The sequence below is a fragment of the Ranitomeya imitator genome, chromosome 4 (assembly GCF_032444005.1).
Source record: "Ranitomeya imitator isolate aRanImi1 chromosome 4, aRanImi1.pri, whole genome shotgun sequence".
Classification (NCBI taxonomy): domain Eukaryota; kingdom Metazoa; phylum Chordata; class Amphibia; order Anura; family Dendrobatidae; genus Ranitomeya; species Ranitomeya imitator.
This window is the reverse complement of record NC_091285.1, coordinates 241,562,290-241,588,538: the sequence shown is the minus strand read 5'-3', so window position 1 is coordinate 241,588,538 and position 26,249 is coordinate 241,562,290. Positions and strand designations below refer to the sequence as shown.

General features: G+C 43.8%; 1 protein-coding gene across 1 annotated transcript in view; it reads left to right on the top strand.

The window, feature by feature from the left end:
- The window catches only part of LOC138674484 (dynein axonemal heavy chain 3-like), a 3,367,401-nt gene that overhangs the window by 1,164,015 nt on the left and 2,177,137 nt on the right, over window positions 1-26,249 (top strand). Inside the window, 1 exon segment of the mRNA XM_069762320.1 lies at window positions 13,599-13,740. Coding sequence (XP_069618421.1) covers window positions 13,599-13,740 — 142 coding nt within the window.

Below are 26,249 nucleotides of genomic sequence, written 5' to 3'. Positions count from 1 at the left end.
TTGCATTTCTTAATGCAAGTTAAAGTTAAATGCCATAATATTAGTCGCTACCCATTGTTCAAGCTTATTTAAATCCTTCTGAACTCTTTCTTTGTCTTCTCTAGTGTTAGCTATCCCTCCTAGCTTGGCATCTTCTGCAAATTCGATTAGTTTGCCTTCAGTTCCTTTATCAAGATCATTTACAAAAATGTTGAACAACATTGGGACCAGGACAGGGCCTTGCTTTACCCCACTTGAAACACTTTTCCAATTGGATGTGCAACCATTTATTACCACTCTTTGAGAACGATCACTGAGCCAGTTATGAATCCACCTAGCCTTGTCAATCCCATACTTGGTCTTTTTTTTTTTTATAAGGGTAGCATGAGATACTTTATTAAATGCTTTGCTGAAGTCAAAATATACTATATCTATCATATTTCCCTGATCCACTAAGTCAATTACTCCATCATAGAAGGAGATTAGTTTAGTCTGGCATAACTTGTTTGCTACAAGCCCATGCTGGCTCTGGTGAATTACTTCATTCTTATCAAAGTACTTACATACATGCTGTTTAACAATTTGTTCAAAGATCTTCCCTAGTATAAAAGTAAGGCTCACTGGCATGTAATGTCTTGGCTCCATCTTTTTTCATTTTTTGAAGATAGGGACAATATTTGCCTTTCTCCAATCTTCTGGGATTTCTCTCGTTCTCCAGGATTTTTCAAATATTCTGGCTAGTGGTTCTAAAATTTCCTCTGCTATCCCTTTCAGTACTTTAGGATGTGATTCATCTGGACCAGGAGATATATTGTTAAATTATTTAAATTAACTAAGTGTTTCATCACCATCTCTCTGTTTATAGATAGTGTGGATTATTTTATTCCTTCCATGGCATAATAAAGATCAGTTGATGTTACATTTGCTCTCTTATAGAACACAGATGCAAAATAGGAATTTAAAAGTTTGGCCTTGTCAACATCATTTTTGACCACTTTACCCTTTTAATCCTGTAAAAATCCTATAGCATCTTTGACTTTTCTTTTGATAACCCCCCCAAATCCTTTTTACTGCTTTTGGTCTCCCTTGCAAGACTCACTTCATTAATGCATTTAGCTCTTCTAAACCTTGCCCTGCATTCCCTGAAAACAACATTATATTCTTCTTTAGATATGCTCACCTCTTTCAATTTAATATACTTTAATTAAATAATGAAGTAGTGTTTATCCATACTGGCCTCTTTAAATGCTTCCAATTCTTCCTTCTTTTTGGGTTTGTTACCGATTGTGCAGTGAGAATTTCATTTAACCTTCGTCAGGCTGCATAATTTTACAACGTTAACAGGCTGCAGAGGTTCAATTGTACCTTCATATATATTTTATTGAAATTTGGCCAATATATTCTGGACCAAAACTGCAGAGATGTCACGAAATTTCAGCCCTCTACAGCTTTTCGAAAAAAAAAGTTATTGCAATTTTAAAATGGAATAGTTACAATTTTACCGACTCAGCCGGACGAAGGTTAACAAAATCTCCCTTCCTTCTTTGACATTTCTGTCATTTAGAACATACAGTCATTGGACCTTTCCTGTTCTCTTTCTGAGTCCATTAAAATCTGCCTTTCATGGTAACAAAGTATCAAAGAAAAAGAAAGGTAGTCAAAAGATTTATAGAAATGCAAAAAACCTTGAAGGGTGAACCAGAATAGGGGAAGCTCATCAGTACAAGTAACATTTTATAACATAACTAGCTGAAGAGCCCGGTGTTGCCTGGGCATAGTAAATATCTATGGTTAGTTATAGCACGTCACTTCTCTTATTTTCCCATCATGCCTCTCATTTTCCCTCTCACATCTCTCATTTTCTCCCTCACACCTCTCATTTTCTCCCTCACTCCTCTCATTCCCCCCTAACACTTGTTATTTCGACCTCACATCTGTCATTTTCCGATCATTACACTATTTTCCCTCACTCCTCTCATTCTGCACTCACACCTTTTCATTTTCACCTCACACCTCTCATTTTCACCTCAGTATATACATGTTTGTCATCTCCCTTATATATAGTATACACCTGTATGTCATCTCCTGTATATAGTATATACCTGTATGTCATCTCCCCTGTATATAGTATATACCTGCTGTGTCTCATCTCACCTGTATATAGTATATACCTGTATGTCATCTCCTCCTATATATAGTATATACCTGTATGTCATCTCCTCTTATATATAGTATATACCTGTATGTCATCTCCTCCTATATATAGTATATACCTGTATGTCATCTCCTCCTGTATAGAGTATATACCTGTGTGTCATCTCCGCTGTATATAGTATATATCTGTGTGTCATCTCCTCATGTATATAGTATATACCTGTATGTCATCTTCTATATATAGCATATACCTGTATGTCATCTCCTCCTGTATATAGTATATACCTGTAGGTAATCTGCTCCTGTATATAGTATATACCTGTGTGTCATCTCCTCCTGTATTTAGTATATACCTGTATGTCATCTCCTCCTGTATATAGTATGTACCTGTATGTCATCTCCTCCTCTATATAGTATATACCTGTGTGTTATCTCTCCTGTATATAGTATATATCTGTGTGTCATCTAACCTGTATATAGTATATACCTGTGTGATCTCCTGTATTAGACCTCGTTAACACGTTATTTGCTCAGTATTTTTACCTCAGTATTTGTAAGATAAATTGGCAGCCTGATAAATCCCCAGCCAACAGGAAGCCCTCTCCCTGGCAGTATATATTAGCTCACACATACACATAATAGACAGGTCATGTGACTGACAGCTGCTGTATTTCCTATATGGTACATTTGTTGCTCTTGTAGTTTGTCTGCTTATTAATCAGATTTTTATTTTTGAAGGCTAATACCAGACTTGTGTGTGTTTTAGGGCGAGTTTCGTTTGTCAAGTTGTCTGTGTTGAGTTGTGTGTGGCTACATGCATGTAGCGACTTTTGTGAGATGAGTTTTGTGTGGCAACATGCGTGTAGCAACTTTTTGTGTGTCAAGTTGCATGTAACAGGTTAGTGTTAGTCTGGTGCCTTTTGAGTATGTGCAAGTTTTGTGTGAGGCAACTTTTGCATGTGTCAATTTTTCCGCGTGTGCAAGTTTTGCGTGTGGCGAGTTTTCCATGAGGTGAGTTTTGCACTTGTGGCGAGTTTTGCGTGAGCCTAGTTTTTGCATGTGGCGAGTTTTGCGCGTGGCGAGTTTTGAGCGGCAACTTTTGTGTTTCGACTTTTATGTGGCGAGGTTGGTGTATGTGTGGTGAAATGTGTGCTGAGGGTGGTATATGTGTTCAAGCACGTGGTAGTGTGTGGCGCATTTTGTGTGTGTGTTCATATCCCCATGTGTGGTGAGTATCTCATGTCGGGGCCCCACCTTAGCAACTGATCGGTATATACTCTTTTGCGCCATCGCTCTCATTCTTTAAGTCCCCCTTGTTCACATCTGGCAGCTGTCAATTTGCCTCCAACACTTTTCATTTCACTTTTTCCCCATTATGTAGATAGGGGCAAAATTGTTTGGTGAATTGGAAAGCGCGGGGTTAAAATTTCACCTCACAACGTAGCCTATGACGCTCTCAGGGTCCAGACGTGTGACTGTGCAAAATTTTGTTGCTGTAGCTGCGAAGCTTCCAACACTTTTCCTTTCACTTTTTTCCCCATTATGTAGATAGGGGCAAAATTGTTTGGTGAATTGGAACACGCGGGGTTAAAATTTCGCCTCACAATATAGCCTATGACGCTCTCGGGGTCCAGACGTGTGACTGTGCAAAATTTTGTGGCTGTAGCTGCGACGGTGCAGATGCCAATCCCGGACATACACACATACACACACACACACACACATTCAGCTTTATATAGTAGATAATGTTGTGCCAAAAGTGGTAATTACATGTAAAAACCAAAATTGGTCAAATACATGCTTGTGATGAAAGACCAATAGAATAAAACACTAGTGATTATGACTAAAGTTCAACTACCATAGGTAAATTCAGAGGTAACACTAAAAGTGCATATTAGTCATAAGTTTATAGTGAATACATAACATTTGATAGGTGCTTATCTTGAAAAATGCCCTACTTATATGTGGCACCCCTAGGGGTATTTGCCACAAAAATAGTTACTGACAGTAAGTACAAATACTAAAATAGCAAGACTGCACTACCACCTCCGGCCAGAAGGGGGAGCTCCAGAGACTCCCCTTGATCCATTCTGGTCTGAGAGAAGAAATGGCAGTTGGGCTAAGGAGCTGAAAGTGAGAGGTCATACAGTTGAATCTCTAACAGCCCTGTGACTGTTACCAGGCCTAAATCACCGGCCTGAGGAGAAGAGGGATAGAGAAAAAGGACATTGTGAGAACCGGGTAGCATTAATCACTACCCAGAACAGGCACAAAGACGGATACCGGATCCGCGGCTGTATTCATTATATATAATACAGCAACCGGAAAAACGTGAGGTGATATCAGCTTCACTAGGGCCGGACGCAGCAACAGACACAGAGTTCAGCGGTACTCCCAGAGGGGGTAAACCGATAAAAGGACTCGGGTTGCCCGTCGAACCAGGACCCGGAGGGGACAGATTGGGCCGGCAGCCAGTTCACATACAGCAGCAGGGCCACATAGAAATTGCGCACAATAAGAGGCGAAGACCCCGGCAGGGTCAAAGTAACTCAGAGTTCCCATACAGACTCCGGTGACAGGACTGGTTGTAAATCCTTTTATGTCAAAGTAAACTGGTTAAACGTTTCAGTGCCTCAGTCTTTCATTTGGACAATAGCCATCTATCCAGGATCGGGATCGTCACCGCTGGGAGAACCTGCTGCTGATCAAGTAAGTGCCTGTCCCCTCATGATACCCCTTACACTGTGCATTGCCTGAGGCCACAGCACCGGGTCAAGCCACCCGTGACATCCCCCTCAAGAGACAGACTCCATTGGTCCGGTGCTGGGTACCCCGGTCTCTTGGGCGTCACAATTGGCGTCACGAACAGGATCTAGCCAGCCCGTATACCGGGTATTGTGTGCCGTGATTGGAGCCCAAAACTGTGAAAACTGGGATGAAAAATCTTGAAAATTGACTTTATTAAAGAAAAATCCATTCCCCATTGAAAACTATTGAAAGTGACTTTTCCCCATTGGTTATAATGGAGTAAAGATGGCCGCCATCCCCTGAGGTAATCACCTCATAACCGTTAGGCACGAGACTGTTAATTGAGCTACGCCATTACCTGAGCCCCAGTCTAACTGAAAAACTTCAGAATCCGCCATTACAGAGCGCGGTGGGTGAGAGCAGCAGGGGGCGTGTCATTGTGGGCGGCACCAAGCTGAGCGCTCTGACATCAGAGCAAGGGGAAAATCGATCCTGCTGCACAGTGGAACGAATCTACACTATCCCGACGGAAGCGGAGGACCGGAAGGGTCCGGATTAACTAAGAAGGCACAGTATGTCGCAGCACGGAGACGCCGCAGCACCCGGCAACGCTAATGCAGCTGAAAGACAGAGTGTCAATAGAGAGTCCGGCAGCGCAGCGGTGCAAGGAGTGGCGCCCATCATGCCGGTGCTGATGCCATATACCCCGGGTGGCCCATGGCTTCCAATGTATGAAGGTGAGCCTAATACCCTTGACGATTTCAGAGAAAAGATGCTGGCCCATTTTGACATGTTCCCTGTGGGTGAAGTTCAGCGTGTTAGTCTCCTGATGATGCAGTTAAGTGGCCATGCTAAGCGAGAAGTCACAGCATGGGCAGCTGATCTAAAAGGCACTGTTGAACGCATATTTGCTGGATTAAAAGCTACATTTGAAACCACGGCCAGCAGCAAAGCTAAAATACGATTCTTTAATTGCAAACAAAAAGCTAATGAGGGCGTGAGAGACTTTGCCTTAAACCTGCAGGAAGCCCTTAAATCACTTACACTGGCTGAACCCATTTTTAACACCGGAGCGGATAAACTGCTAAGAGATCAATTTATTGAGGGACTCTACACCCCTTCTCACCGGGGGCATGTGAGCATGCTTGTTTTTAAGAACCCTGAATTGACATTTGCCCAATTAAAGGAGAGCGCTATACGTCTCCAGCTGGCAGAGGCACCTCGGGATCAGGATCCTGCGCAACCCATGGCAGAGGCACCTCAACAACAGGGAGTGCCAGTGACATCAGCTATGTCTGGGGCCATTGCTAAACCCCTGGGGCCCAGTACTAATGAGGCTCTTCAACAAAAGCTTGACTCTTTAGCTGATGTTGTTGCTTCAATGGCTAAAACCATGCAGGAGATGAGAGGACACAAGATGGAGTTGGCAAACTGTAGAGAGGATGTTCCATGGATGAGACCCCGGAGATATCCGACATGGAGAGGACGACCCCGCGACCGCTACCAACCGGATGGACAGCCCATTTGCCGCCGTTGCCAGCAGCCGGGCCACTTTGCACGAGATTGTGATTTAAACGGGAATCCCCTGGGAATGCGGGCCGCTTCGCAGGAATGAACTTTCAAGGCCCAACACCCTGGCACGACAGGTACATCGGAGGACGACCCATTATCCCTATCGTGCTGGACGGAATTCCCCTCAACGCTTTGCTGGACACAGGTTCCCAGATTTCATCTATACCGTATATCCTTTATAAGAGGTACTGGGCTGATGCAGATATTGATAAAGGGCCCTCTGATGTTGAACTAGATATATGGGCCAGTAATGGTAAGTTGGTACCGAAACTAGGATTCAGGGAGATGACCATAAAGATTGGTAAAGTAGAACTGAAGAAACAGGGTATAATTGTTGTTGATGTTGACCGGCGGAACTGTGAACCAACTGTATTGATAGGAATGAATGTGTTAGAGAACTGCTTTTCCGAAGTCATTTCTGTCTTACAGCAAATTGCTGAAACTGCCCAATCCTGCCGGCAGAGAGTTCTCCGGAGGGAAATAAAAGTATTGATGTTAAGGCAACAGGTAGAAGTTGCAGGTGGAGAAATCGGCAGTGTGAGGGTAAGTGATCCAACGTCTATTGTAATCCCACCAAAAACAGAAATGCTGGAATGGTGTAGAGCAGCCATTGGTACTAAGGGACGAGATTATCAAGCCTTAATAGAACCAGTGTACACCGACAGCAGGCCCACTATACTCACAGCACGAGGGATAGTCGAGGTACACCGGGGACGAGTGCCGGTACGACTTTTGAACTGTGGAGAGGAAGAGGTCACTTTGCCAAGGTATGCTACAATGGCAAAGCTATATACTGTTGACAACAATGCCATCACAACCATTGAGCCCTTAGAACCAACCTGTCAGGTGGAAGGCAATGGCTCAGATGGAGAAATGGAGGATTGGTGCCAACAGCTACACGTGGGCATAAATTCAACACCTACCCATCAAAAACAAGGGGTGTATAGGCTAGTGACGGAATATGAACAAGTCTTCAGTAAACACCCATTGGACTTCGGACGGATAGAAGGGGTAGAACACACAATCCCCACAGGTGACCATCCCCCAATAAAAGAAAGATATAGACCCATACCGCCCGCTCACTATCAATGTGCAAAAGATATGCTGAGGGAAATGAAACAGGCCGGGGTAATAAGAGACAGCTGTAGCCCCTGGGCGGCCCCTCTAGTGATTGTCAAAAAAAAGGACGGAACCATGAGAATGTGCGTAGACTACCGGAAGATTAATAACATCACCCATAAAGACGCCTACCCCTTGCCTAGGATAGAAGAGTCCTTAACTGCTTTGAAATCTGCTAATTATTTTTCCACCTTAGACTTAACAAGCGGGTATTGACAAGTCCCTGTGGCTGAGAGAGATAAGGAAAAGACGGCATTCACCACACCAATGGGTCTATGTGAATTTAATCGCATGCCGTTCGGACTCTGCAACGCATCCGGTACCTTCCAGCGGCTGATGGAATGCTGCCTCGGACACAAGAACTTCGAGACCGTCCTCCTGTACCTAGATGATGTGATCGTCTACTCAAAGACTTACGAACAACACTTAATAGACCTGGCAGAAGTGTTCGAAGCCTTATCCAGGTATGGCATGAAAGTCAAGCCATCCAAATGTCACCTTCTCAAGCCAAAGGTACAGTACCTGGGACACATCGTGAGTTCGGAGGGAGTAGCACCAGATCCCGAGAAAATAAGCGCCATAAGGGATTGGCCAAGACCTACCAGCGCAAAAGAAGTGAGACAATTCCTGGGATTGGTGGGTTACTATCGCAGATTTATAAAAGGATTTACCAAGTTGGCAGCACCCTTACAAGACACCTTGGTAGGGCAGACGAAGAAACCTTCAAACCGAAACCCTCCTTTTCAGTGGAACGACGAAAGGGAAGACTCCTTTGAACAACTAAAGAAGGCACTAACCGGAGAAGAGGTTCTGGCATACCCAGATTACCATCAACCTTTCATCCTCTACACCGATGCCAGTAATGTGGGACTAGGAGCGGTGCTGTCACAAAAGCAAGAAGGTCGGGAGAAAGTCATCGCCTTTGCAAGTAGAAAGCTCCGGCCTACTGAAAGAAATTCAGAAAATTACAGCTCCTTCAAATTGGAACTACTGGCAGTAGTTTGGGCTGTGACGGAGCGTTTCAAACACTATCTGGCCGCTGCAGAATTTATTGTCTATACTGACAACAATCCGTTGACCCACCTGGACACAGCCAAATTAGGTGCGTTAGAACAGCGATGGATAGCCCGGTTATCTAATTACAACTTCATAATCAAGTATCGAGCAGGTTGCAAGAATGGAAATGTCGATGCCCTATCCCGGATGCCACACTTGAGGGATGTAGAAGAGGAAACGGGGGAGCTTGAAGAAATTGAACTACCAGCCTTCCATCGTCCCAAGGCAAAACATCATCAGTCAAGTACCTATCAGAAACAACAAGAGGTGAATTTAAATCCGTTAGCACACCATAGATGGGCTGACACCCAAGACAGCAATCCGGCTGTGAAGTTGGTGAAGGAACTGTTGACTGAGCAAAGTGCATATCCCGATGAGGATGCCCCAGAAGAGACGCATCAACTCTGGAAAGAGAGAGGCAAAATGTTCCTGTATCAAGGGAAGCTCTGTAGAAGATACACCAATCCGAAAACACATGAATTGGTTTGGCAGATTATTGTGCCTAAACAAGATGTGAAGATGGTCCTCGAAGCTTACCATAATGGTGCTGGTCACTTCGGTTGGAAAAAGTTAGAAGTACTTCTAAGAGAAAGATTTTATTGGGTCAGGATGAGAAAATCAATCGAACAGTGGTGCAGAAATTGTGGCCCGTGCAACCTCAGAAGAAACGATCAAAAGAACCAAAGAGCACCACTGCAGCCCATAATCACCAAACAACCACTTGAACTTGTAGCCATGGACCACGTGAAGTTGACACCAAGCCGGTCCGGCTATGTCTATGCCTTGACCATCGTGGACCATTATTCACGTTTCTTGGTAGTAGTACCCGTAAAAGATCTGACAGCAAAAACAGCAGCCAAAGCGTTCCAAACGTACTTTTGTAGACCCCATGGATATCCGGAACAGGTTCTCACCGACCAAGGTACAGCCTTTGAATCAGAGATCTTCAGAGAATTCTGTAATATGTATGGTTGCAAAAAGATCCGGACGACGGCCTATCATCCACAAACAAACGGCTTATGCGAGAAGATGAACCATATTGTAATAGACCTACTAAAGACTTTACCTGAGACAGATAGGAATCAATGGCCAGAGAAATTGCCTGACTTGGTGGATCTGTATAATCATGTCCCGGTGAGCTCCACCAACTGCACCCCAGCTTACCTTATGCGTGCAAGACCCGGCCAATTACCAATCGATCTAGAAATGGGAATTCTGAAACCAGACGCAGAAGTTCAAGACTCCAATTGGGATATCATACGGCAAAAGCAGTATCGCCAAGTGCAAGAGAGTGTGGAAAGAAGCCTTCAGCAAACTAGAGAAAGACAAGAGCGAACTTTCAACCAGAATGCTCTAGCGACCCCATTAAGACCGGGTGACCAAGTGCTCAAGAGAAATCGTCGAACCAATAAACTAGACAATCAGTGGGAAGCCGTACCCTACACAGTTTTACCAACAAGAATGGATAATGCTAAAATGTGTCTCATTAGCAAAAACAGAGGCTTAACATCTGTACTAGTGTCAAGAGACAATCTTAAATTGTGTCCGGAAGCATTGAAAGAGCCAGAAGTTGTCCAGCCAGAACCAGAAGTTATTCAACCCATACAGGTTCAACCAGTAAAGGAAAAAGAAGAGGAAATGTATCACACCTGTATAGGAGACTTTCCCAAAACCCTACTAACATACCATGGTGCAGTAGTGGTTCCCATGGTGGCCTTTTACCCAACACCGAACCCAATACCAGAAGTCCCAAGACAGGAAGAGGCTGACCCCGTACTACAGGAGGTTCCAGGCCAGGAAGAACAGATTCCTGATCAGAGTAATCTCATTCACGGTGGACTTGCCAACTCCATAGTCATGGAATTATCTTTAGCAGAGCGGGCAGATACTACATCCGCAGTAGACAGTAGTACACCACATGAAGAGATACCGCTATTACGTAGATCACAGCGTAGTACCCAGGGCCAATTACCGGCCAGGTATGCAGATTACCAACTATAAAGCTCATAATGTGAATTGTATATATGTTATGCCGTATATAGTTAAACAGAAAATGTAGTATAGTCATTGTTATCAGTCTGCAACGTTTAAGCCCAGTGCCTACAGAGACTTGTCTGTATGAACTTATTGCATATTCTTGAACTTTTTATCAGCCCGGAGGCACTAAATCAAAGCTCCGGAAAGACTGCTTTTTGAACTTTGCTTTTTGCTCTTTTTGAACTTTCTTTAGACTTTATATTGATAACTCCGTTGGAAAAATGGAACTAAATTCCTGGACACTAAGTACAGTGCCTTTCCTAATACCTTCAAGGATAGAACTGTATTAATGGACGCTATTTGAAGTGACTTTTTACAGAACTCTATTTTTGTTTCCTTGAGTGGTTTTTGTAACTTTTCATTTTTAAGACTCTGTACATATTAATTGTTATTTCAAAATGTTATTGTCCCACAGTCCCGGAGTACTGTTCTTAACTAAGGGGGAATGTGGCACCCCTAGGGGTATTTGCCACAAAAATAGTTACTGACAGTAAGTACAAATACTAAAATAGCAAGACTGCACTACCACCTCCGGCCAGAAGGGGGAGCTCCAGAGACTCCCCTTGATCCATTCTGGTCTGAGAGAAGAAATGGCAGTTGGGCTAAGGAGCTGAAAGTGAGAGGTCATACAGTTGAATCTCTAACAGCCCTGTGACTGTTACCAGGCCTAAATCACCGGCCTGAGGAGAAGAGGGATAGAGAAAAAGGACATTGTGAGAACCGGGTAGCATTAATCACTACCCAGAACAGGCGCAAAGATGGATACCGGATCCGCGGCTGTATTCATTATACATAATACAGCAACCGGAAAAACGTGAGGTGATATCAGCTTCACTAGGGCCGGACGCAGCAACAGACACAGAGTTCAGCGGTACTCCCAGAGGGGGTAAACCGATAAAAGGACTCGGGTTGCCCGTCGAACCAGGACCCGGAGGGGACAGATTGGGCCGGCAGCCAGTTCACATACAGCAGCAGGGCCACATAGAAATTGCGCACAATAAGAGGCGAAGACCCCGGCAGGGTCAAAGTAACTCAGAGTTCCTATACAGACTCCGGTGACAGGACTGGTTGTAAATCCTTTTATGTTAAAGTAAACTGGTTAAACGTTTCAGTGCCTCAGTCTTTCATTTGGACAATAGCCATCTATCCAGGATCGGGATCGTCACCGCTGGGAGAACCTGCTGCTGATCAAGTAAGTGCCTGTCCCCTCATGATACCCCTTACACTGTGCATTGCCTGAGGCCACAGCACCGGGTCAAGCCACCCGTGACATCCCCCTCAAGAGACAGACTCCATTGGTCCGGTGCTGGGTATCCCGGTCTCCTGGGCGTCACATATACATTTAATGAGCTTCCCATATTCTGATTCAATATCTCAGGTTTTTTGCATTTATATACTGTACGTCATTTGGCCATATTTCTTTCTTCTATGGTATTGTGTTTTCATGATGTTATTAGCCTTTATCATGCTATTTTACCTGTTTTTTTTTTAAATTTGCCCAAAAGTATCAATAAAAACATCAGGTCACTATGCTAAAAAACAAGCCCCCTGCATACAACTCAATTGATTGTAAAATAAAAATGTTACGGGTCTTGGAAAATAGCGACTCACATTTTTTTTCTTAATTTCTGAGATGTTTTCCATAACTGAACTGTCATTATCATATTGACCTGGACAATCATAGTTCTCCCAAATTAATCGCAAAGGGAGTTAGAAAGAATGACTTTTCTATATTTTAATATTTATTGTTTTTTGCTTTTTTACATATCATTATAGATCAGATATTATAACCAATTAGATTATTACATAGAATGGGTAGAATGCCTCTCTTATAATAAGGATGAAAAATTTAGGCTTGTTTAGCTTAGAAAAATCTCATTCTCATTTATATGTATGAATATATATGTTGTCAACACAAAGGACATATTTATTTCAAAGACTATGAAATAGAGGAATTAGTTACATGTGGTGGAAAGGCGCTCCCTGCAGCTAAACTGGAAAGGGTTCTTCACACTTAGAGCAGCCAGACTGTGAAATACCTTACCGAAAGAAATAGTAATAGCATATATTTTATCAGCATTTAAAAATGGGCTGGATTCTTTTCTCCCAACAAATGGCATTGTATGTTATATATACTCATAATAGAAAATCTATAACTGGTGGACAAAGGTTGAACTTGATGGATTTGTGACTTTTTTCAACCTATGTAGCTGTGCAATTATGTAAGTATGTAACAATGCATAACTTTTATATTGTTTCAACAATAGAAATAGTATGAAAACATGTAACTTAACAAGTGGTAATTTTCTTGAAAGCAACCCTGTATAAATTATTTTTTTTTAAAATAGCAATTATAGTTTTTTTTTTTTTGCAGATGCAAGCTTGAATAAATATTTTGCTTAAATTGGTGTGATATAATTAGTAGTAGAAAGGAGGAATTATTTGTTTGGATGAAACATTTTTGAGAAGCCAAAACATGAATCTCAGGATCTTAGCCCAGGAAAGAGTCAGTTAGATTGTTCTACCATTTGTATTTTACTTCGTATCCTTCCAACAGTTAATGTCCAGAGAGGATAAATTTGTTATACACTATTGCACACATTTGTCGCAACACTGTTTTTTTACCATGGCAAAATCCATAGCCAATCCACTCAATGGCGGATGATGTGGACATCTGCTCTATTGATTTATTTTGAGGAGAACCCTGATTGCTTTTTATTTTGTTTGTATTTGGAAGACTACATCTGTATTTTTCTAAGACTAGGTAAAAAACTTAATGTACAAAAGATCTCAGCATTAATACAAACTTTCCAAGTTTCTTATTAAAATTCTTTTTATTTTGACCCCTACATAAAAAAAAAACTGTACAATAATTTGCCACAAATCATTAAATTATATTTATTGTTTCTTTTTTGTTCTTCGCTTATTTTCAGGCTTTACTAGGAAACAAAGGTCTACAAAAAATTCTAAAAAAATGCAGTGTGCAAATTGAAGACATTGTTAATCTCGTGAGAGGAAGGTTAACAAAAATGGAGCGCATTACTCTTGGTGCCTTAATTACCATAGATGTTCATGGTATGTTCTCTTTACAGAAGTGGTGAAAGTTTTAATACAGTTTCTACTGATTATACCATCTTTAGATAAAGATAATTACAAGTTGTAATCGGGCTTGCAATTCTGCAGGTTATTTAGAAATATATAAAAGAAAGAATGAAAAATGGAGGGAAGTGGCGCTCACCACTGGTGTGAAAAAATGACAACTTTTTGTGGTCATCATGTGAGGAGAGGAGACATAAAGAGATGAATAAGTGGCAGCTGTTTTGCATAGAAGCCAGAGTAAGTGTAGTTTAAGTGAAACATCTGTCACTCATTCATTCCTTCATGTCTCCTGTTCTCATATGACCACCAAATAAAGTTGCTATTTTTTCACAGTGGTGAGCGCCGCTTTCTTAAATTTTTCATTCTTTGTTTTAAATTGAGTATATTCTCTAAAAGCTGCACACTGCCTAATCTGGTTACCTGCTATTTTTTCTGCCAGATCAATACCATAAAAGTTTTGCAGCAATGACAAAGCTTTTCTCCTATTCCTCATTAACAAATATAATTTTGTGCAACCTCCCACATTACAATATTTAAGATGTACAAAAACATGTTTCTAATTTTTTTTTTTTTACTTTCTACATTGAGGAACGAGATGTTTGGCACAAAATGAGTACTTACCCTTAGAAATAGATGCTAAACGATTGTGAGCATACGTTAGTGCAGCTGAAGATGTACTTCACCTTCCTCCTTTGATGTTCACAAATAGCAGTTGACAAATTGGGTTTACAACATGTTAATAGTTATTGATCTTTCGAAATCTAATAATCCATATCATTTTCAGTATAAGGGTCTATGCTATTATGAAAGTACCATACAGAATACACAAGTGTGCTTAAATGAATAAGTGCTGTTTCCTGGATTTCTCTCCGTGGAATTGAAACTTAACTTTAATTAGACCGTTAAAACATCAGCAGGGAGGTCATATTTAATTGGCACAGAGGAGGATGTCAACCACATCTGTCTCTTTGATTACCCCGCTCACTGAGCGCAAAATATTCTCTGATCTTTCCTCGCCAATCTATGCTTCCCCAGTAGCAAATCTAATGGTTGACACACTGTCCTTAAAGACCCAATGCAAATTCTGTTTTTTATCGAGTTATTTTCAATCTTAAAAAACTGAAAAATTTTGCAGTGGGCTAGCTCTTTAAAAATTCCAAAGAATACTGTATATATGCTACCGTACCACATCCATACACTAATGTGCTTAGTGATGTGTTATAAACGTCCTAATTCATTGTCTAAATATTCTCACTTTTTTTATGTTTTAATAAAATATCTGAATCATAGTTTATAAATGTTCCACATTAAATAGTGTCAAGGTGTGTTAGGGGTCGAGTTCCCGCTTCTGCACTGGGGGAATCTCGAGCCACTTCCGCTGCGGTCTCCCATTCTTGTCCAGCCGCAGTGGAGCCTGCTCAGCAAGGACGTCGGTCCCAGCGTCTTGCTCATTCTCACTCTGTTCAGAGAGTTAGTGCTGCTTCTCCAGTCTCTGCCATTAAAGTCAGTACTGGTCAGCAGCGAGCGGACTTCTCTGGGACTAAGTCCTTGTCTGCATGTACTGAGCATGCCCAGCGTAAGGTCTCCCGTTGGAGATCGAGGGTCATGTGCTCAGGCTCTGCAGCACATTCCATTGGTCCTCTTGGCAGGTCCTAGAAGGGCAAAAGTGCTGTGGCCACTTCCTGTGCTGCTCCTATATAAACTGCGCATGACCGCACGGCCATGCGCTAGTATTGTCTAACAATTGTTGATGTGTGTATGTTGTGAGTGCAAGTCGTCCTTTGAAATCCCTTCCCTATTGAATGTCTGTTCGCGGAAGGTGTATGGCTGCTACCTAGCGCCCGACTTAGCCTACAGCACTAGACACACATCTCAGCGTCCTGTAGCTGTGCCTGCCAGTACGGCGCCGTGCGCCTGCCTTGCGCTTTCCATACCCGAGTCTGGGTGGTTAGTGGCGTCCGTTAGTGCGGCATCGCTCGCACTCTTGTGCACTTATACTTCTTAAAGTTCTCTACACACCCAGTTGCGGTGTTACGCCAGCAAGGGTCTAATCGGGCTCCAATCCCTTCTGGGGTTAAGTCCGCTGACCACTTGCTCGCGCACTAGTGCGGTACTGCGGTCCTGTGGATTAACAGGATCGCTTTCTTCACGCTGGGTGAGGTTTAACCCCCGCGTGTATCCTTTAGTGTACCGCCATATTGTCCGTCTTGCTAGCTGCAGGGTCTTTTACCTGCACGGTGGACCTCGGACTGCGAACGCACCTAGTTTCGTACCATCTATACATGGTGCGTTCCGCCAGTCCTTAACATAATACTAGCGCCAGGGTCTGGCTAGTATGGCGGACATTCAGCAATCTTTGCGGTATATCCAGCAGTTGGAGGGTAGGTTGAAGGTTCTCGAGAACTCAACCTCAGCTGTGGATGTTACCGCAGTTGCTGTAAAGGCTGCTGGCGTGGCGGCAGCAACCTTGTCCACTGCCACCCCTGTTCCGACATTATCCCGCCTCCCGTTGCCAGAAAAATTTTCTGGAGATTGCAAAACTTGTAGGGGATTCGTGAGTCAGTGCTCTATCCACCTCGAGCTCCTGGCTGCACGTTTTCCTACAGAGCGGGCTAAGGTGGGATTTATTGTCTCGCTGTTGTCGGACAGGGCGTTGGAGTGGGCTACGCCGCTGTGGGAGCGTGATGATCATGTGGTGCAGAGTGCTCCGTTGTTTCTGGGCACGCTGAAAAAGGTCTTTCTAGGACCTCAACTCACCCATGATACAGCGCTCCAACTACTGGCATTAACTCAGGGTGAGTCCTTGGTCAGCCATTTTTCCGTCCGATTCCGTACGTTAGCTTCCGAGCTGGAGTGGTCGGATAAAGCCCTTATCCCCATATTCTGGAGGGGCCTGGCTGACCATGTTAAGGACGCTCTGGCCACTAGGGAGATTCCTGCCACACTGGAGGAGTTAATATCTATTTCTACTCGTATAGACCTCCGTTTTAACGAGCGGAGGTTGGAACGAGCCCAGTGTAGGCAGAGGTTTCGGCTGGCTCCTACCTTCGCCAAACCTTTGAAATCTCCAGTCCAGACATCTGAGTCACATGAGACCTTGGAGGTGACACGAGCGGGATCCAAGTCTCAGTCCGCTCGTGCACATAAGGTTCGTCATGTTCGCCAGCAGTCAGGACGTCTTGCCTCCAAGAGTCCTCAGCGGTCGGGGAAACGTCAGCGTCTAGTGGCAGTTGGAGGAGGTACACTAGACACGGCGACGTTTGCCTCAAAGTTGTCCTTCAAGGGGACAATTACCATAGGCCCATCCACTCTCACGGTCGAGCTATGCTTGGACTCTGGGGCAGAGGGTAACTTTATGTCCTCCGCCTTTGCCCAGCGTCACGCAATACCCTTGGTGATGCTCACCCAGCCAGTGACCGTTCGAGTGGTAAATGGGTCAACACTACCTTCACAGATTACTCACCAAACCATTCCTTTCACCCTATCTGTGTCTCCATCACATCAGGAGATAATCTCCCTATTAGTCATTCCTGAGGGAATTGATGAGGTCCTGTTGGGGATGCCATGGCTTCGCTACCATTCTCCTCATATTGAGTGGTCCTCTGGGAGAATTTTGGGATGGAGTAAATCCTGTGAGGGTAGATGTCAGAGGGAGTGCGTTCAGGTTGCTTCTACACAGGTACCCGCAGATCTTTCCTCTCTCCCCAAGCACTATTGGTCCCATGCAGACGTGTTCTCCAAAAGAGCTGCGGAGACCCTTCCGCCTCACCGCCCCTATGACTGTCCTATTGACCTCTTGCCTGGTGCTGAGCCTCCCCGGGGTCGAGTCTACCCGTTATCTCTCCCGGAGACGGAGGCAATGTCCCAGTATATTCAGGAGAATCTGGCAAGAGGATTCATTAGGAAGTCAGTGTCACCGGCAGGGGCTGGGTTCTTCTTCGTACAGAAGAAGACTGGAGACTTACGTCCATGCATAGACTACAGGGGTCTTAACGCAATTACCGTTAAGAACAAGTACCCATTACCCCTGATATCTGAGCTCTTTGATAGGCTACGGGGAGCAAAGGTATTTACAAAGTTAGATCTGCGGGGTGCTTACAACCTGATTCGCATCCGTGAGGGGGATGAATGGAAGACGGCTTTTAACACCAGGGATGGGCACTATGAATATCTAGTGATGCCCTTTGGGCTCTGTAATGCCCCAGCCGTTTTCCAAGACTTTGTGAACGACATCTTTCGGGATATGCTCACCACCTCGGTCGTAGTCTATCTGGATGACATTCTCATCTACTCTCCAGATATAGACTCCCATCGGAGAGATGTTCGCAAAGTCTTCGACCTCTTACGGGCAAACTCCCTCTACGCTAAGTTGGAGAAGTGTGTGTTTGAGCAGGAGTCCTTGCCTTTCCTTGGATATATCATTTCTGCCCAGGGTTTGGCTATGGATCCTGCCAAGCTACAGGCTGTAATGGACTGGCAGGAACCCCATTCTCTTAAAGCGGTGCAGCGCTTTATGGGGTTCATTAATTATTATCGCCAGTTCATTCCACACTTCTCAACTTTGGTAGCTCCCTTGGTCGCCCTCACCAAGAAGGGAGCAAATCCCAAGTTGTGGTCAGAGGAGGTCTCCAAGGCCTTTCTCTCGATTAAGTCACACTTCGCTAGCGCTCCCATCCTACATCGCCCCGATGTAGATAAACCATTCATCTTGGAGGTGGATGCCTCATCCGTTGGTGCTGGAGCAGTCCTTTTCCAAAAGGATGCTCAAGGTCGGAAGCATCCTTGCTTCTTCTTCTCCAAGACCTTCACACCAGCGGAGAGGAATTATTCCATCGGGGACAGGGAGTTGCTAGCTATGAAGTTGGCTTTTTCAGAGTGGAGACACCTCTTGGAGGGAGCTCGCTTTCCCTTCCAAGTCTTCACTGACCACAAGAACTTGGTGTATATACAGACGGCCCAGCGGCTGAATTCTCGCCAGGCTAGATGGTCCCTGTTCTTCTCCCGGTTCCATTTTACTCTCCATTTTCTCTCCGGGGAGAAGAACGTTCGTGCCGACGCTCTCTCCCGCTCCGTAGTGTCATCTGAGGAGGAGGAGGAGGAGCCTCGGCTTATTGTCCCTACTGAGAGCCTGAGAACTGTAGCTCCGGTTTCGCTAGAGTCTGTGCCCCCGGGCAAGACTTTCGTGCCAGCTAACTTGCGACCGGAGGTTCTCTCTTGGGCTCACTCCTCCAGAGTGGGGGGGCATTTTGGGACAAAGAGGACATCAGAGCTTTTGGCGAGAACATACTGGTGGCCGCATATGGCCCGAGATGTCAGGGACTACATTCAGGCGTGCGTTTCTTGCGCCCAGAATCGGTCTCCTCGGCAACGGCCTGCTGGGTTGCTTTACCCTCTACCGGTGGCAGACAGGCCCTGGGAGATGGTCGGAATGGACTTTGTGGTGGGTCTACCCAAGTCGCGTGGCTGCTCCATTATTTGGGTTGTCACTGACCATTTCTCTAAGATGGTGCATTTGGTGCCGCTTCCTCGGTTACCCTCAGCACGGGCCTTGGCGGTGTTGTTCGTTAAACACGTTTTCCGTTTGCATGGTATGCCTGATAAGATTGTCAGCGATCGGGGTCCCCAGTTCGCATCTCGGTTTTGGAGAGAGCTCTGCCGTTTACTCAGCATAGAGTTAAACCTCTCCTCTGCTTACCATCCCGAGACGAATGGGTTGGTGGAGAGAACCAACCAGACTCTGGTGACATATTTGCGACATTTCGTCTCTGCTAGGCAGGATGACTGGGCATCTTTGCTACCTTGGGCGGAATTTGCCCTGAACAACGCCGTAGCCGATTCCACTGGTCAAACTCCTTTTCTCCTTAATTACGGCCAGCATCCGCGTGTCCCTGTGCCCATGCCCGTGTCCTCCACCGATTCTAGGGTGGCAGACTGGGCGGTGGAGGCACGTGACATCTGGGACCGCACACAGGATGCTATCCGGGCCTCCAAGGAGAGAATGAGGGTTTCGGCTGATACACACCGGCGCCCCGCTCCGGTCTTTGCTCCCGGCGACTTAGTGTGGCTCTCCGCCCGTAACATCAGGCTGCGAGTTGAGTCCACTAAGTTTGCTCCTCGCTACATTGGCCCGTTTAAAGTTCTGGAACAGGTCAACCCTGTGGTTTACCGTTTGGCCATTCCTCCACGCCTTGGTATCACCGATACCTTTCACGTTTCCCTCTTAAAGCCCGTTCGCTTGTCTCGGTTTTCTGAGTCTTCTGCTGGGACATCGGGTTCATCCACGGATGAATTTGAGGTGAATGCTATTGTGGGAAGCAAGGTGGTACGTGGCAAAAAATTTTATTTGGTGGATTGGAAGGGTCATGGTCCAGAGGATAGAACCTGGGAGCCTGTGGAGCACATTCGGGCTCCGCAGCTCATTGCTGCCTTTGAACGTAGCGAGGCCCAAGGAGGGGGGGGCCCTAGGAGGGGGGGTAATGTTAGGGGTCGAGTTCCCGCTTCTGCACTGGGGGAATCTCGAGCCACTTCCGCTGCGGTCTCCCATTCTTGTCCAGCCGCAGTGGAGCCTGCTCAGCAAGGACGTCGGTCCCAGCGTCTTGCTCATTCTCACTCTGTTCAGAGAGTTAGTGCTGCTTCTCCAGTCTCTGCCATTAAAGTCAGTACTGGTCAGCAGCGAGCGGACTTCTCTGGGACTAAGTCCTTGTCTGCATGTACTGAGCATGCCCAGCGTAAGGTCTCCCGTTGGAGATCGAGGGTCATGTGCTCAGGCTCTGCAGCACATTCCATTGGTCCTCTTGGCAGGTCCTAGAAGGGCAAAAGTGCTGTGGCCACTTCCTGTGCTGCTCCTATATAAACTGCGCATGACCGCACGGCCATGCGCTAGTATTGTCTAACAATTGTTGATGTGTGTATGTTGTGAGTGCAAGTCGTCCTTTGAAATCCCTTCCCTATTGAATGTCTGTTCGCGGAAGGTGTATGGCTGCTACCTAGCGCCCGACTTAGCCTACAGCACTAGACACACATCTCAGCGTCCTGTAGCTGTGCCTGCCAGTACGGCGCCGTGCGCCTGCCTTGCGCTTTCCATACCCGAGTCTGGGTGGTTAGTGGCGTCCGTTAGTGCGGCATCGCTCGCACTCTTGTGCACTTATACTTCTTAAAGTTCTCTACACACCCAGTTGCGGTGTTACGCCAGCAAGGGTCTAATCGGGCTCCAATCCCTTCTGGGGTTAAGTCCGCTGACCACTTGCTCGCGCACTAGTGCGGTACTGCGGTCCTGTGGATTAACAGGATCGCTTTCTTCACGCTGGGTGAGGTTTAACCCCCGCGTGTATCCTTTAGTGTACCGCCATATTGTCCGTCTTGCTAGCTGCAGGGTCTTTTACCTGCACGGTGGACCTCGGACTGCGAACGCACCTAGTTTCGTACCATCTATACATGGTGCGTTCCGCCAGTCCTTAACAAGGTGTCATTACCTGGGAAAGAAATTAGCTTAAATTTTGCAGCTAATGTTGGATACATCATTTTCTCATCTCCTTAATGATGATCATCTGTCACTTCTAAATCTGTGGAGATAAATATGGGTTATTCTGCTCATTGTTGAGCATAGTTTAATTAATGATAGTGTCATGAATTCTGTGGGGTACTTAAAGTATTTTAATGGTTTTCTGATTTTGTATTTGTTAAGATTACATTGTTATACAAGTTATGCAAACCAATTGCGTGTTTTAATGTCGAGTAATGATGCATTGAAAATGTTCTTTGTCAAATATCGCAAAAGTATCAAAATCTGATTAACCATTTGCTTTTTCCTATTACTGTCATTGCTGTACTTCCATGAAATGATGAAATAGTTATCAGTATCTTTGGAAATGCATACTTTATTGACGCACATTTATTTTAATCACTGGAGTTGTATGTGTTCATTTGCCACATTACATTCTAATAGGCTTATTTATTGCTATGGTAGACCCAATACTAAGGCTGGTAGAATAAGAAGACTGAATTTACTGATTTTTTTTTTATATGCCAATTTCTAATTGTGGTATTAAAAAGGTAAATATGTCAGGTTGAAATTTGGCAATCTTGTCAAAATGTTTAGTACTTTTTTTGTTGCTAAAATGTTATATTGTGATTACAAAGTGGTTAGCCAACTGGCACCTAAACAAATGCCCGGGCTGGATCAAAGTGATTACATTCTTCTGTTATCTGCATCTGTCCCGTTTGGGCAGGTTCATCTCCTGAGCCCGCTTCCAACACCCTCACGCACTCCATGACATAATATTACATTAAGAAATGTTAAGAGGTTAAACAGACCCGGAAATATTTAGGCCATAAAACTCCGAGCATGCTTGCCCAGTAAAGAGCCAGGTACTACGCCTCATAGACCAATTACACGTTTTGCACGAAAATTCCTCAAAGCCATCGATATGAAATGAGTGCAGTGTAGACAATCTAGGAAACAGTGTCAGTTTACCATGTTGAGTATCTGTGAACATTTCAGTTTGGATTGCTAAATCAGGTATAGACTTTTGAAGCCCAGGAGGAAGAAAGAGCAAAAGAGGGGTAAGCTAGATAATATAAAGAAACAACAGACAGATACAATCCTGCAATCCTAATATATTATTACTTCTTGATAAAGGATTTGTAAGGCTGCATCTTGAATAAGGGATTCAGTTTTGAGCTCAATATTTAAAGGCGGGCAGGCAACTAAGGCGACTTTCACAATAGTCCGTCTGTACGGGCCTTCGTAAACCGTCGGCCCGACGTACCAACGGACAGTGTGTTAATGTAGCACAACATGGGAAGCGGATGCAGTTTTACAATGCATCCGCTGCCCATTGTGAGTTCCGGAGAGGAGGGGGCGGAGTTTCGGCCACGCATGCGCAGTGGAAAATGGCAGACCCTCGGCACAAAAAAAATTACATGTAATTTTTTTTGTGCTGAGGGTCCGCCAAAACAAGATGCGTCCATCGCACGATGGATGCGACGTGTAGCCATATGTTGCAATGTGTCGCTAATGCAAGTCTATGGAGAAAAAATGCATCCTGCAGTCACATTTGCAGGATGCATTTTTTCTCCAAAACGACACATTTCGACGTGCAGCAAACAACGCTAGTGTGAAAATAGCCTAAGGCATTACATGAGTTGGAAGTTGGGTTATTTAGCTTAGAAAAAAGATGCCTCAGAGACTCATTTACATGTATAAATATATGTGTGTACAATACAAAGGCCTGGCACATATTTTATTCTTTCCAAAGACCTTAAAAGGGACTATAGGCCATTAGTTGCACATGCAGTAAAGACGATTCCCGCAGCTCTATAGGAATGGGTTCTTTACGGTTAGAGTATTTAGACTGTAAAACATCCTGCCACAAGAGGACATTATGACAGACATGATATCTGCATTTAAGAAATGACCGGATGCTTTTCGCACAACAAATGGTGTTGATGGCTATAAGATTTATAGCAATAAATAATGCACAACAAAGCAAAAAGGGTTGTCTTTTTTCAAAGTATATAACAATATAGCATAGGGTCATGATGACAAATCAAAAGGAAAATTACAGTATTTTTTTGTTATCCAGCAAAATTATGAAAAGTATTCTTAAACAGTAAATGCCATATTGGTTACCATTTTTAAAGCTACTTGTATGAACAGGTCATTTACCTATCAATAATCTGAAAATAATCCTTAAACCGAACCAGTCATTAATGGAAAGAAAGACATTTATATATGTAGGCATTCCTAAAATGACAAAGATATCAAAATGCAGAAACCTATTCCAAGGTGGAAGAGTCTAAATAACTACCTGATAATATAAATTTAATAACTTTTATTGTGATCGCTTTTTGTACCATTATATCTTTCTTGTATTTTAATTTATTCATGGCTACATCTGTGTCTGTAAATTTGTGAAAAATGTGACCCCTTTATACCACATTACAGCTTTCATCCTTCGAATCTAATGTGTGTCACTTGTGAGAATAAATGTCTAAACCACATAATAAAAGTGGTACACAGCATATTCAACAGTTTTTGAGAGTCAAGTTGCTCCAGAACCTTGGCATACTAATCATAGTAAGTATATGTTAGGAGTCGAGATCCCACCACAGCACAGGGGGAATCTTGAGCTATGTCCTCTGCGGTCTCCCATTCTGCTCAGCAGAGATGTCGGTCCCAGCATCTTGCTCAGGCTAATGCTGTACGTTTGGTTGCTGCTGCCATCCCAGGTTCAGCTATAGCAACCAGTATTAGTCAGTGGTGAGCAGACGCTCCTGAGACTAAGTCCTGCTTTTTTCCATCTGACCATTCCCATGAGATGACCGCCCATTGGTGGTCGGAGGTCACATGCTCAGGTCCTCAAGCAGCTTGGATTGGTGCATCAGCAAGGTCCCGGAAGGCTGTGGCTATAAAAGAATCGCATGGCCGTACGCTAGTATATCCTATAATTGTGGTATGTGTGTGCAAGTGTGTTTGTCTCAGGTGAAATCTCCTAATGACCCCCTACGCTCTGGTTGTGTACAAGTATTGGGCGATTGGAGTCAGAGACAGCACCTAGTAGTGGCATTGCCTGTACGCCACTGTGCACTCAGTCCGCACTTCACAGTAGTTAGCATCAGTTTGGCGTTATACTGTGCAGCACCACATGCACTCTGTGCACTAAATTCCTTAGTTACCTTTGTTAGTGGCATTCGCCAGTGCGGCACCGCACGCACTCTGTGTACTATATTTATCATGCGGTTCTGTGAAGCAGCAGACTCAGCTGTGGTTCACACTAGGTGACTGTTAACCTTGTGTGTTCATTACTATACCACCAAATTGTGTCCACAGCAACAGTTAACATCTCTGCACAGTTGACCCCGGGCTAAGAACGCACCTCATTATTATCCCTATATTTATTTAACAGTATAGGCTATTATACTTTGTTTTAGTGTTACAGTTGTATCAATACATACAGAATTTATTTCTGAATAACACAAACAATTATTGAACTTTTAGCCCCTTTCCGATGTTGGGCATAATACTACGCCCATGTTGGAATCTCTCCCTTTGATGTGGGCTCCGGCGCTGAGCTCACACCTTTCCCAACATATGTCAGCTGTTTTGAACATCTGACATGTGCCTCTAACAGCCGCGGGTAGAATCATGATCCATCCATGGCTGTTAACCTGGTAAAAGCCTCTGTCAATCTCTTACCGGAAGCGCATTTGAAATCCTGCCCGTTAGCCCTGTGGTCGATGCTCTTAGCAAGTGAGCATTTCTGCTACACACAGGCAATCTGGTTATCGCCTGTGTGTAGCAGAGGCAATTGAAATAGTGCAGCGCCTAGTCTCCCATGAAGACTATTGAAGCATGCAAAAAGTAAAAAAAAAATGTTTTAAAAATATAAAAAAAAAAATAAAAATACATAAATGTTCAACTCACCCCTCTTCCACCCCAATCAAAATAAAACAATTAAAAAAAATCAAATATACACATATTTAGTATTGCTGCATTCAGAATCACCCAATCTATCAATTAAAAAAAATTAACCGATTGCTAAACGGCTTAGCGAGAAACAAATGCCACAATTATGTCTTTTTGGTCACCGCTACATTGCCATAAAATGCAATAACGGGAGATCAGAAGATCATATCTACATCAAAATGGTGTCAATAAGTTTAGTAGTAATTTTTCGAATTCCAAAATATACTTTTTTGTAGTCCAGTTCAATTTTAATAGTAATCTCAAGGATAAATCAGAAACCTTAAGTAAATTACCCTAAAAAGTTGCAACATTAGGGAAGTTTGTTAACCCTTTTGTTGTTTTACAATAAAAAAAAAAGCACAGTAGTAAATTATATTTAAACATGTTGATTTTTTCCAGACTTTTGATTTACATTTTTTAGCTTCTGTAAAAAGATGAATGTTAACTGAAAAATGAAGAGCACCTTGTGAATTTTGGGAAGTTCTTTTTATTATGATGTTTCGCAGGCACCATTTCAGGTTTGCAGAAACCTTGAGATTCACCTAAATCTCAAAAGATGTCACATTTTTAGCAAAACATGCCAGAAGGCTTTTGACTAAATTTTGGATTTTTTGTTCCATACCGTTATTTACCAAATGCTACTTTATGGCTTAAGCTCTTGATTCAAGATATTAGGCACTCCAATATACTTATTATAATCCAAGATACAAACTATCTATAGTGATTCACCAGATAGATTGTATCCCAAATTATAAAAGTTATCCAGGGGAAGATAGTAAACCTGTTTAAGCAATAGGCACAGAAAATCACACACAACTTTGGAGTCCTTTCTTTTATAGACCCTAAGACTTGGAGAGCATCATAAATGTGCTCTTAAACATTTTAAAATGTAACTTCTTATCTTGCAGGAGAGTGAAATTTAAGACTCTTTTTAAAATGCGTTAGTGGCTTATTTTTGGCAATACATTTTTTGGGAGGTAAAATTTGTTTTTAAATCATCAACCACTGGCCTGCCGTA